Source organism: Talpa europaea (genome assembly GCF_964194135.1).
Source record: "Talpa europaea genome assembly, chromosome: 14".
Classification (NCBI taxonomy): domain Eukaryota; kingdom Metazoa; phylum Chordata; class Mammalia; order Eulipotyphla; family Talpidae; genus Talpa; species Talpa europaea.
In genome coordinates, this window is record NC_140082.1 from 71,436,530 (window position 1) to 71,450,066 (window position 13,537).

General features: G+C 41.8%; 1 protein-coding gene across 1 annotated transcript in view; it reads right to left on the reverse strand.

Annotated features, from left to right (window-relative positions):
- Positions 1-1,877: 1,877 nt before the first annotated feature.
- NVL (nuclear VCP like) overlaps positions 1,878-13,537 on the reverse strand; it is a gene marked incomplete at both ends in the record, with an annotated part of 78,933 nt that continues 67,273 nt past the window's right edge. The window contains 4 exons of the mRNA XM_084253126.1: positions 1,878-1,922; positions 6,791-6,861; positions 10,198-10,286; positions 13,048-13,124. Coding sequence (XP_084109252.1) covers positions 1,878-1,922; positions 6,791-6,861; positions 10,198-10,286; positions 13,048-13,124 — 282 coding nt within the window. The remainder of the gene's footprint in view (positions 1,923-6,790; positions 6,862-10,197; positions 10,287-13,047; positions 13,125-13,537) is intronic.

Consider the following 13,537-nt stretch of genomic DNA (forward strand, 5'->3'; position numbering starts at 1 on the left):
TGTTCAATTAAGAGTTTTTTCTTTCTTCTTATGTGTACAGTGCTAGAGATGCAAAATATCTGCTGGTGGGAATCTTAATCTAGTATTTAAACAGAGAGCTCTAATAAAAGCACCAGGGCCTGATGCAGCATAAAATGCAGTTTGAGCACAAGGCAGGGAGGTGGGGGTGGGGGTGGGGGTGGGGAGGGACTGGGGAAAGCTCCTGGGCAAGCAGTATCTCAAGGCCTGTGTTGGTGCTGGGGGAGGCATTGCAGGAAGCAGGAACACCCTGCACAAAGACTGAGCAGGAAAGACAACAGATTTTACTGGGTGACATAAATCCAGTTATGGGAAGGAGCAGGGTAACCACCAAAGGTGGATGTCAGATGGCAAAGGTCCACACATGTAACTAGACTAGGGAGTTGTGGTCGCTAAAGGATGTTGAACTATGTGACATGATTAACCTGTATTTTGGAAAGGTTTCCATGAATTTCGTGTATCAGACATTGAGACAGGCGTTCATTTAGGCCACATCAGTGTCTGTGAGAAGGATGGATTTCAGAAGCATTCCTAAATATTAGATGGCCGATCAGAAGAATCAAAGATAACGTCAAGATTTCTAGTTTGGGGAACCAGGGTTTTGGGGAAAGGAACAGATGTCAGGGTGAGGAGGGAATCTCGCGACTTCTGTCTTGAGTTGTCTGTGTGGAGAGCTACTACGGCCTGAGAAGACAGACTGTACTCAGTTGTGACTTAACAAGGAGCCTTTACCTCCATACCTAAGAGAGAGTTCTTCAGAGCAACTTTGCTGTCTCCCCTCTCCGTAGGGGCAGCTTTACTGGCACTGGAGCCAGATTATACTACCAGTATATTGAGGAACATTCTGGAAGGCAACAGTGGTCCATGCAACACTGATGGCTGCATACATCTTTGAAGCTCATGGTCTCCAGGAATAGAGGACAGCAGTACTGTCGGGTTAAGTTAATCAACAAATTCAGCCTCTGCTCATCTTTTAAGTCTCATTTTCTTACCACTAACCAGATGGGAGGACAACAGGAGCAGAGTAACTGATGTCTTAGGAGGAGAAAAGAGCCGCTAACTTATCATCCTAGCATAATGACCACATATGGTTCATTACCTTTCATTTGCATTTTTAATATATTTATTACTATTGCTTTTGATTTTCTTAATGTTTATTATAAATTACATTATGAATATAACACAGAAAACACACTCATGTAACTGTCACCATATCAAGGAGGGCACAACCAACATCCAGAGGTCGCCTAATTAATGCTCCTTCCGGATATGCATCTATTATCTTCAAAAGGGTTTATAGACTGAACCAACACAGAGTTCTGCCATACTTTAAGGAAATTAAATAAACAGCAATTAACTAAAACAGGTAATCCTAAATTGGGTCTTTTTGCTATAAAGGATATTGCTGGACAACTAGAGAAATGTGAATGTAACTCAAGGGCTAGGTGACAGCCACGTATCAATGATAATTTCCTGATTTTGACTGCTGTCTATGCAGAGTATCATGGTGTGTAGGTTGGCGCTTTTAGGTGTTTCAGTCAGAAAAAGTTCTTTTTATTGTAATTATAACTCTTTTGTATAGTCAAGAATATTTCAAAATAAACATTTTATTTTTAAAAAGTATTAGCTATTTTATTAGCAGTTTTTAATTGTTTTCATTTTCTTAGAGAGGAGGTAGGGTGTTTCTACATATGGATGCCAGACAGAAAGAATCTTCAGCTTCAGCTTTGCCTCATTAATTCAAGAATAAAATGCTTACATGAGGCCACATCTGTGTCAACCTGAAAGGGGGTGGCTCAGACATGTGGGCTTCTCTGCCAGTTCCATGTGCTGTCCTCCTTCCAGGCCCACTGCTGAAGTCACTGGCTGAGGGACCATGGCAGGGATTCATACATCACTTGATCCTGAGAGGCAAGAAGACAGAATAGAGAGCTGATCACTATTACGGGCTGGACTGTGTTCCCCTAAAATTAAAAAAAAAAAATTTTTTTTAAAGATTCATTTATTTATGCATACAAGAGCTGTGGCACAGGCCAGAGATGCGGGGGGTGAGAGGATCCACCAGAAACAGAGAGGGGAACAGCACAGGCAGACTGATGAAACACACTGCTGAGGGGAGCAGCGGGGGAGACAGGAGAGGTCTGCCGAACCATGTGGGTTTCTCCCTGGCCGGCCGGGGATTGAACTCATGCTGCAGAGGCTGTGGATTGCTTCACAGTGCAGTGCTTAACCCTTTGCGCCACCAGGGAGGCCCTCCCCTAAAATTTGTATGTTGAAATTCTGAACCCCAGTATCTCAGAATATGACTGTATTGGGAAAACAGTCATTAAGATGAAGTCAACAGTATGACCTCTAGTCCAATATGACTGGTGTCCTTATAAGAAGAGACTAAGCCATGCACAGGAGCGACAGCCACATGCACACACAAAGACTGTATGGAGAGAGGTCTCAGAAGAAACTAACGTTGCCGACATCTTGATCTTAGACTTCAAATTGTGCAGAATTTAAAATTTCTTTTGTCAGAAAAATTTGCTCTTTAATCCCCTGATTCTGGTGAACTTGTGGTATATGGCATCCCTAGGAAACTAAAACATAGAGAGGGCTGACCTCACTTCCTGCACCTCAACCCCTTTACACCCCTTTCTAGTCATGCCATGGATCCCATACTCTCCAAGTGCAGATTACAGTTTGTCCTAAAAATCAGGTCAAAGATGCTTATGTCTAAATCTCATTGGTGAAGAAAGCAAAATACTTAACTGTACTAAATCCAGATGGCCAGCAAAAACAAAGGTTTCTTACACTTTATTAATATTTATAAAACAATGCCAGAGTATTTTCCAGTATGGTTTGAATCATTAACATTTTCAGCAAAAAAAAAAAAAAACTCTATTTGCTTTACTTTTTTTCTTTTTTTTTTAAGATTTATTTATACAAGAACCAGGATACAGGCCAGATGCACGGGAGGGTGAGAGGATTCACCCTAGACAGAGTGGGTAACAGAACAGGCAAACTGACAAAACACACTGCTAAGGGAAGCAGCAGATGAGACAGGAGAGGTCTGCTGAGCCATGTGGGATTCTCATTGGCCGGCCGGCTGGGATCAAACCCGCACTGCAGAGGCTGCGTACAGCTTCCCAGTGCAGCCCTCAAGCGCCTGTGCAACCAGGGAGGCCCTATTTGCTTCACTTTCTTGACACCACTTAGTATTCTCTGTCTTTTAAGTCTCAGTCATTCTGTAGTGGCATCTGATTGTGGTCATAGTGTCATGAGGTCATTCCACTTACACACACTTATCTTTTTTTTTTTTTAAATTTATTTATTTACGCAAACAAGAACTGGGGTATAGGCCAGAGGTGTGGGGCATGAGAGGATTTACCAGACAGACTGGGGAACAGAACAGGTAGAGTGACTGAAATACATTGATAAGGGGAGCAGTGGGCAAGGCAGGAGAGGTCTGCTGCGCCATGGGGTCTGCTTCCTGGCCAGTCGGGGATCGACTCGTGCTGCAGTGGGTGCCGACAGCTTCATAGGTTGTGTCTTAACCCCTTGCCCCACCAGGGAGGCCCAACATATACTTACCTTAAAGACTAACAAGATGTTTTTTTTCCCCTTTGCTTTTAAATTTTTTTTTTTTTAGATTTGATTTATGCATACAAGAACTGGGGTACAGGCCAGAGGTGTGGGGGGTGAGAGGATTCACCAGAGACAGAGTGGGGAACAGAACAGGCAGACTGACGGAAATACACTGCTGAGGGGAGCAGTGGGGTGAGTCAGGAGAGGTCTGCTGCGCCATGTGGGTAGCTCCCGGGCTGGGGATCGAACTTGTGCTGCAGTGGGGGCGGATAGCTTTGTAGGTTGTGTTTTAACCCCCTGTGCCACCAGGGAGGCCCTGCTTTAAAAAATTTTTTAATCCAGGGCCTCCCCGGTGGCGCAGCGGTTGAGCGCTGGGTTGCGAGGCTGCCCGCGGCCTCTGCAGCACCGGTTCGATCCCTGGCTGCTCCCGGGCCTCCAGAGGAGGGTCCCACATGGCTCGCAGACCTCTCCTGCCGCCTGCTGCTCCCCTCAGCAGTGTACTTCGGTCCTTCTGCCTGCTCTGCTCCCTGCTCTGGCTCTGGTGGATTCTCTCACCCTCCCGCGCTTCTGACTGTACCCAGTGCTTGTATAAATAAATAAAAATAAATCTTTAAAAAAATTTTTTTTTTAATCCAGTTTTGTCCAATTATTCTTTTTGGTAATTTATAAGATTGAAATAGATACAAAAAGTTATAAAGTAAAAGCAGCTCTCTCCTATTCTATCCCCACACTGAGTCCCTTTAGATTTCCCTTCTGAACATACAAATACTAATATTCATTATTCTTTTCTCTTTTTTATATAAATGGTGGCTTATCATACATATGATTTCTTCTTTTATTTCACAATATATTTAAGAGTTAATCAGGTTTTTTGGAGGGTTTTTGCATCATAATTCATAAATGTCATTAAGACTTCAACCTTCAGCTATTATCAAACAGTGTTCCACAGGGCCTCCCCGGTAGCGCAGCAGTTGAGCGCTGGGTTGTGAAGCTGCCTGTGGCCTCTGCGGTGCCGGTTTGATCCCCGGCTGCTCCCCGGCCACCGGAGGAGGGTCCCACATGGCGTGCAGACCTCTCCTGCCGCCTGCTGCTCCCCTCAGCAGTGTACTTCGGTCCTTCTGCCTGCTCTGCTCCCCGCTCTGGCTCTGGTGAATTCTCTCACCCTCCCGTGCTTCTGACTGTACCCAGTGCACGTATAAACAAACAAACAAACAAATAAATAAATGAATAAAATACATACCTCTTTAAAAACAAAAACAAACAGCGTTCCACGAACAAACCACTTTATACTGACTTGAGCATTTCTCAGGGCCATCCAAAAGCAAGCTGTGTACAACAGCAACTGTTTCCTCATGTAGTGGCCAACAAGGTATGGTTAAGTTTTGAGATTTTGCCAATCAGTAGGTAAAAAGTATTATTCTAGTTGCTTTTATCAGTAAGTTGAGAATATTTTCTATTTCATTAATTCGAGAAAAATCTCCATATTTTCTTCTAATACTTATCTGGTTTTAGTTTTTACGTATAAATCTTTGATTTATTTGGAATTTTTGTTTAAATATTTATTTATTTATGCATACAAGAAGTGGGGTACAGCCAGAGGTGGGGATGGGGTGAGAGGAATCACCAGAGACAGAGCAGGGAACAGAACAGGAAGACTGACTGAAATACACTGCTAAGGAGGGTGGCAGGCGAGACAGGAGAGGTCTGTTGCGCCATGTTGGTAGCTCCCTGGCCAGCCAGGGAGTGAACTCATGTTGCAGAGGCTGCAGACAGCTTCACAGTGCTGTGCTTATTAACCCCTTGTGCCACCAGGGAGGCCTTATTTGGAAATTTTATCCTGGTATTTAATATGAAATATCAGCTTAACTTTCTAAGGCAGTTTCCTAGTTGTTTCAATATTAATTATTGAATAGGGAATATGTGTATATATCTGTATGTATTTTTACATAAACTTTATAATTGGGCCCATTCCTGAATTTTATATTCTGTTCCATTAGTGTGTCGGTCATTTCATGTGTCACTACCACAGTGTTTTAATTATTGAGGCATCTGAAAAATATGTAAGTGGTTTTCAGTTCCCAACCCCAGGCTGATCTTCTGGTTCTTTAGAAAATAAATGGTTAGGGGGCCTCCCTAGTGGCGCAAGGGTTTAAGACACAACCTATGAAGCTATCTGCAGCCACTGCAGCATGAGTTCGATCCCCAGCCAAGGAGCTACCCACACAGCACAGCAGACCTCTCCTGACTCGCCCACTGCTCCCCTCAGCAGTGTATTTCCGTCGATCTGCCTGTTCTGTTCCCCATTCTGTCTCTGGTGAATCCTCTCATCTCCCACACCTCTTACATAATCAATCTTTAAAAATAAATGAATAAATGGTTAGGAGAAAATATCCTTAATATGTATTCCTTTTTATGTGGCACAGTAAACTGATTTCACTTAATAGCAACCATTAACTTATTACCAACCATACCTCAAGATAGTAAGAAATAAAGATAAGATTTATCACTTTATAGAAGGAAAAGTCAGAGTGATTTTAAACCCTTCTTTGACCCTGTGATAAAGATATCTTTACTTTCCTGGATTAAAGGTAAGGGAAAGACCCTGGAGCTTAGTTGGGGTAGTCTAGCTCCAAGAAGCTAAGAAATATTGTTCAAAGGGGGTTGGATGGGTTAAAAAATACTTGAATGAGAGTGGTTAAAAATTCTGAGACTGTGGAAATAGACATAGGGCAATTCTGTCTCTACTTAAGAGTGATTAAAGGATCTAGTTAGGAGAACTGTGCTTTGTGATCTTTAAGAAACATGCATAGGGGCCTCCCTGGTGGTGCAGTGGTTGAGTGCTGGGTTGTGAAGCTGCCTGCAGCCTCTGCAGCGCCGGTTCGATCCCCGGCTGCTCCCCCCGGCCACCTGAGGCGGGTGCCACATGGCGCGCAGACCTCTCCTGCCGCCCACTGCTCCCTTCAGCAGTGTGCTTCTGTCCTGCCTGCTCTGTTCCCCGCTCTGGCTCTGGTGAATTCTCTCACCCTCCTGCGCTTCTGACTGTACCCATTGCTTGTACAAATAAAAAATAAATCTAAAAAAAAAAAAAAAAGAAACATGCATCATTAAAATCTCTTAAGAACATTTTCATAAAGGCAATTATTTTGTTTTCATAATTTCTTATCCACTGATCTCCTTTCTCTATAAGAGCATTTCTCACCTTTTTTGATATAGAAGATCTGACTTTCTTGAAAGCTTCTTCAAAATGCTTCTGACTAATCTTGAGTTCACCTGTGGAGCAAAAGCATTATATCCATGTCTCAATATAGTCTGCTAATTGTGATTTTTTACTTAATTTCTCTTGAGAGATTTCTAAGCCTTCAAGGGGGAACACTGAATAAATTAGTGATGACATTAGTTTTATTCCTTTTTGGAAGTTTTTAAGAAAGACACACACGCACACACACACACACATCATGCTTACCTGACCATATCTATTTTAAAAATATTTATTTATTTATTTATTTATATAAGCACTGGGTACAGTCAGAAGCGCGGGTGGGTGAGAGAGTTAACTAGAGCCAGAGCGGAGAGCAGAACAGGCAGACTGACAAGGTACACTGCTGAGGGGAGCAGCAGGTGGCAAGAGAGGTCTGCACGCCATGTGGGACCCTCACCCGGTGGCTGGAGAGCGAACCAGCGCTGCAGAGGTTGTGGGCAGTTCGCAACCCAGCGCTCAACTGCTGCGTCACGAGGGAGGCCCCTGACCATATTTAATTTTGCATAAATGCTTAAGTTTTCTAATGTACATTTTAGGGCTACCTTCCCTTTCCCCCAGAATTCAAAAGAGTTAATTTTAGGGGCCTCCCCGGTGGCGCAGTGGTTGAGCGCTGGGTTGCGAAGCTGCCCGCAGCCTCTGCAACGCCGGTTCCATCCCCGGCTGCTCCCGGCCACCGGAGGAGGGTCCCACATGGCGCGCAGACCTCTCCTGCCGCCCGCTGCTCCCCTCAGCAGTGTACTTCGGTCCTTCTGCCTGCTCTGCTCCCCGCTCTGGCTCTGGTGAATTCTCTCACCCTCCCGCGCTTCTGACTGTACCCAGTGCATGTATAAACAAACAAGCAAGCAAGCAAACAAACAAATAAATAAAAAAAATGCCTCTATTAAAAAAAAATTTAAAACATCGCAAACACTACATGATATGCACATCAAAGACATCTTTACAGACACATCACTCAAAGCAGTGATATTGAAGGCAAAGATAAACAGCTGGGACTACATCAAATTAAAGAGCTTCTGCACAGCAAAAGAGACAATAACAAAAATAAAGAGAAACCCCACCAACTGGGAGAACATTTTTGCACACAACACTAATGATAAAGGACTGATCACAAAAATCTACAAAGAGCTGATAAGACTCAACAAAAACAGAGAAAATAATCCAGTCAAAAAATGGGCAGAAGAGCTAAAAAGAAATTGCCCTGAAGAGGAAATGCAAATGGCCAACAGGCATATGAAACAATGTTCAACATCACTTGTAACCAGTGAGAATGGCACATATTAAAAAAACTAGCAACAACAAATGTTGGTGAGGATGTGGAGAAAAAGGAACTCTCCTGCACTGTTGGTGGGAGTGCAAACTAGTCCAACCACTACGGAGAGCTGTGTGGAGATTTCTGGACCTACTAAACATAGAGCTTCCATATGATCCAGCAATTCCACTCCTAGGTATTTACCCAAAGGACACAGAAACATCAATTGCAAAGAACACCTGCACCCCTATGTTTATAGCGGCACTGTTTACAACAGCTAAGCTTTGGAAACAACCCAAATGCTCAAAAATATATTGATGACTGGATCAAGAAGATGTGGTACATATATACCATAGAATATTACTCAGCATTCAAAAAAGATAAACACATGCAATTTGCAGCAACATGGATGGCGCTGGAAGGGATCATGCTCAGCGAAATAAGCCAGAAAGAAAAAGAAAAATACCGGATGGTCTCACTCATAGCAGGAATCTAGAAAACTTAAATAAGGGACCAGGAAAAAGAATAACTATAAGAAAGAAAATATCAAAATCAACAAATAACTATGAACAAGAGACTCTCTATGGGGATTGGGGGACAGGTAAAGGAGGGCTTGGGGTAAAAATAAGGCGGTTGTAATTGTATGGGGAATATAAAAATAAAATTTAAATTAAAAAAATAAAATAAAAAGAAATGGAAAAGAAAAAAAAATAAATGCAGTGGAGAAAGTGATCTGGGTAATAGTTGACTTGCAAAAACATCTTCACTCAGGAGTTTTGTAGATGTAGCATAATCTAAAAGCGTAGTTAATGCACCTCATGAAGTTTGCTTTGTCTCTTTTAACCTTGGGATTAAAATTTATTTAAAAATCAAAAAAAAAAAAAAGGCCTCCCTGGTGGCGCAAGTGGTTAAGCACTGCACTATGAAGCAATTCACAGCCCTTGCAGCACGAGTTCGATCCCCAGCCAGGGAGAAACCCACATGGCGCAGCAGATCTCTCCTGTCTCGCCCGTTGCTCCCCTCAGCAGTGTACTTTGGTCCATCTGCCTGTTCTGTTCCCCACTCTGTCTCTGGTATATCCTCTCACCCCCTGCATCTCTGGCCTGTACCCCAGTTCTTGTATGCATAAATAAATAAATCTTTAAAAAATAACTAAATAAATAACTAAATAAATAACTAAATAAATAAAAATAAAATATAAAACATCGCAGACTTCATAACGAAAATGTGTGTTGGTGAATCTAAGCATATGAGGCTGTAACTGTAAATAAAATTTAGTTCTATGATTCTTAGCAGCCAAAGAAAAACGGGGGTGAGGGGATGGGGAGAAGAAAATTAATATAAATAAAAAAGACGTACTAGAACTACTGAATAATTTCAAATTAAACTGAACTTCAAATTAAAGTGTAAGTTTAGAGGACAGGTAGGTCTTTTTGAAGACAGCAGGCATTCTAAAGTACTGTAGCCATAAACACTGACTGAACAACAATGGATACAGGACCTAAGCAAAGTAAAGCTATTTCTATACTTAGCACAGTTGGAATGCAGGTAACAAATGAATCTTTTTTGGCCACACACACCCAAAGAGTAAGAACAGTGAAAAGCTACTGAAATAGCCCCAAATCATCACAATAGGATTTTGTATTCTGAAAGGAGAATATAAATATAGGGAAATTTCTTCAATTTTCACTTCTCATGTGTGTATTCTCTAAGCTCTTCTTTTTAGCACGCACTGGTTTGTAATAGGAGAATGCAGAAGAATGAGAGAAGGTTCTCCAGAATTGATAAAGAGAACAAACTCATAATGAAGACGACCTTCTTGCCTAAATATAAGCATTTTGTTTATGATGATAGTAAAGATATAATACTTTCGTCAGAGAGCTACCAAGGGACTTTGCCATTATTATAGTTGTCAGCCATATAGGTTACAAGACAATCCATAACAGCTTCTAAAGAGCTCAGTTTTAACACCACAGAACAAGTCAGTTTTAGTAACACAGATAACAGATGCTAGAAAATAGTCATTTTCCAAGTCAACAGTGGTTTAGGTATAAAGAGTGATAATTAATTAGAACTGAGAGGTTCTGAAGAGAATCACCTTTTTCATCTCCGCTCTTCTGTCTTGCCATTTCCTGTCTCAGAGCACAAAGAGAAGCTTCTCGTACCAAAGCAGAGAGATCTGCACCCCTATAATAAAAGTGTTCTTAGTTATTTAGAAAATGCAAAAGCCCAGCAATTTTCTTTTCTTTTTTATTATTATTTTTTTAATAGAGGCATGTTTATTTATTTATTTATTTGTTTGTTTGTTTGTTTGTTTTGTTTATACATGCACTGGGTACAGTCAGAAGCGCGGGAGGGTGAGAGAATTCACCAGAGCCAGAGCAGGGAGCAGAGCAGGCAGAAGGACCGAAGTACACCGCTGAGGGGAGCAGCGGGCGGCAGGAGAGTTCTGCGCGCCATGTGGGACCCTCCTCCTGTGGCTGGGGAGCAGCCGGGGATCAAACCGGCGCTGCAGAGGCCGCAGGCAGCTTCGCAACCCAGCGCTCAACCGCTGCACCACCAGGGAGGCCCAGCAATTTTCTTTTAGATCACATATTAATCAGGAAAGAAATAGGCCAATAAAGGTGGGACAAATGGTTTATAAGCAGGAAAGTTTTTAGATTTCATTTAAAATATTTCTAAATTTTAGAAGAAAGGAATTTAAGGAGTAAACAGTTTGATGAAACACAGAGATCCCCACACTAAGAGCTACAGATTCCAACATTAAAACAAAAGTTGAAAATATCTAGTCAGTAGAAAAAAATTATATATCATTAATTGTAAAATTTTCATTCATGAGGCCTACACTAAAGTGCTGGTTCGCCCATTCAGACATTAACATCTAGAATAAGATAATATAAAAAATTATTACGTTTCCAAGTTTAAAAGGGGAACATACAAGTTAGGAAGTTTTTGAGGTACTTAATTCAAAGCTCAAGCTGAGAAGACACAAATTATTTAAGAAATGAAAAGAGCAAGTTTATTTAACTATTCTATGTAATAATATGCTGAGTCAACATGGTTATTGAATCAGTAAAAAACTAGCCTTTCACATTACATCTTTAACAGGATTCTTAGAGATTCTTTGAGAATGAGTTTGAATTTAGGGATTAAAAACCTTATTTCTAGACACTATTGACCATTCTACACAATGTTGACCATCCACACAACATATAAAGTTATTAATAATTATTAGACCTTAAATTATTTACTGAATCTAATACTTCCTAATGTATTAGGGTTATAACATTATTTAATAATCATGCACAGTTGGGGTTTCATTCTTTTCTTTAACGTTACATCTAACATTGGTACAGGGCCACCATCAGCTGATATAGACAGCTGAAGACTGTGATATTATAGTATCTCTCAAACTGTATTGACAGTGGCATTAGAACTCCAAATATGTACCATTCAACATGAAACCTAACCACTTTATAAACCGACACCCTATGTGGTGTAATCCAAAAGGTTTGGCCCAGGGTAAGTACTGCCATCAAAACTGCCCGAGTTGGGTCTCCCCGGTGGCGCAGCAGTTGAGCGCTGGGTTGTGAAGCTGCCCGCAGACTCTGCAGCGCCAGTTTGATCCCCGGCCACTGGCGAGGGTCCCACATGGCGCGCAGACCTCTCCTGCCACCCGCTGCTCCCCTCAGCAGTGTTTTTCATCACTCTGCCTGTTCTACTCTCTGCTCTGGCTCTGGTGAATTCTCTCACCCTCCCGTGCCTCTGACTGTACCCAGTGCTGTATAAATAAATAAATATTTTTAAAAAACCAAAAAAACCAAAAAACCGAAACTGACAATCTTTTCAGATTTCAGGACTCAAAGGTATAAACTACTTATTTGTGTTTTTTGCCCCCCTCCTTGATAATAAGTTCAGTTAATTGATTTCCAACTAGAGGGAGAAATAAGTTCTCCTTAAACGGAACAAGGAACTTTTACATTATGCCCATCACCACCATCCTGGGTCTCTGATCATTACCCCCTCACTGGGTCACTGCTTTCTTAAGTCAGGCAAGAGTGGTGTATTTCTCAAGTACACTGAGGTGGCAGAACAAGGATTGAGAGTCACTGCCGTGGTCCATATATGAAAAAATTGGAGATAAAATTTTGTATCCTGACGATACCACCAAAAATTGATCAGCACATAGACTCATCTCGTTAAGAGATGATAATGTGAAATTCTTCAACCAGAACTGGGAAAGACTGAGTGTCTATTTCCATTAATGGGTATGTTCTTTGGATATAAGTTTACATTGTTGAATAAGAGATTTCAGAAGATTGACCTAGCTTCAGAAAACACAATATTCAGCCTTGCCCTAGAGGAATACTGTGAGCACCAAATCAATCACTGAGCTTTTAAAATAAGCCAGAGGAAGAAATTCTTAAGTTAACCTTCAGTATCTTTTTCTTCCTGTATACATTGGAAAATTAACCAAAACCTTTGCTGAAACTATAACTATCACAAAAAATGTGAAGTTGAAGGCAGAAATATTTGATTTGCTTTTACTACACAGAGTGGATATTATCAGATGTTTTGTGAAAAATGCATTGTGAGGCTTGGAGAAGCATCAGTTAATTTTCTTTTAAATGTTGAAGCTTCTGAATAATTTGGCAGCCAATAATGAAATGTCTTAGCTCAAATACTCTGGGAGAACAGCAGACAATTTCTGAAGGACAACAACAGTGGTCAGGGTAGCTGAGTAACAAGAAGAGAATTCCCCCTATTTCTGGAAATTCCTCAGTGCCTCAAAATCAGTTGTTCCTTCTCTAAGATGGAAGGGCCAGATTCCATGCTAGGTGCCCTACAGGATACCTGACTTAATCCTCGGAACCTTCTCCCTCATTTTATACCTCAGGAAACTGAACCTCAGGGAGCTATTATCTGACTTAAAAAATGAGGTACTTACGAATAGCGATCACAGCGATGGTCACCAGCAATCGCTTCCAAATTTACATCTACATTCAGTGGGGGTCTGGTGCCATTCTAAATAAAAGAGAAAAATTGAGAGTTTATAAGTGAATTCTTTTTTTTTTTTTTAAATTAGAACTAATGGGGCCTCCCCGGTGGCGCAGCGATTGAGCGCTGGGTTGCGAAACTGCGCGCGGCCTCTGCGGCGCCGGTTCGATCCCCGGCTGCTCCCCGGCCACCAGAGGAGGGTCCCACATGGCGTGCAGACCTCTCCTGCCGCCCGCTGCTCCCCTCAGCAGTGCACTTCGGACCTTCTGCCTGCTCTGCTCCCCGCTCTGGCTCTGGTGAATTCTCTCACCCTCCCGCGCTTCTGACTGTACCCAGTGCATGTAAAAACAAACAAACAAACAAACCAGCAAACAAATAAATAAAGCATGCCTCTATAAAAAAAAAAAAAAAGTGTAAATTAGAACTAATGTTCTTTTTTT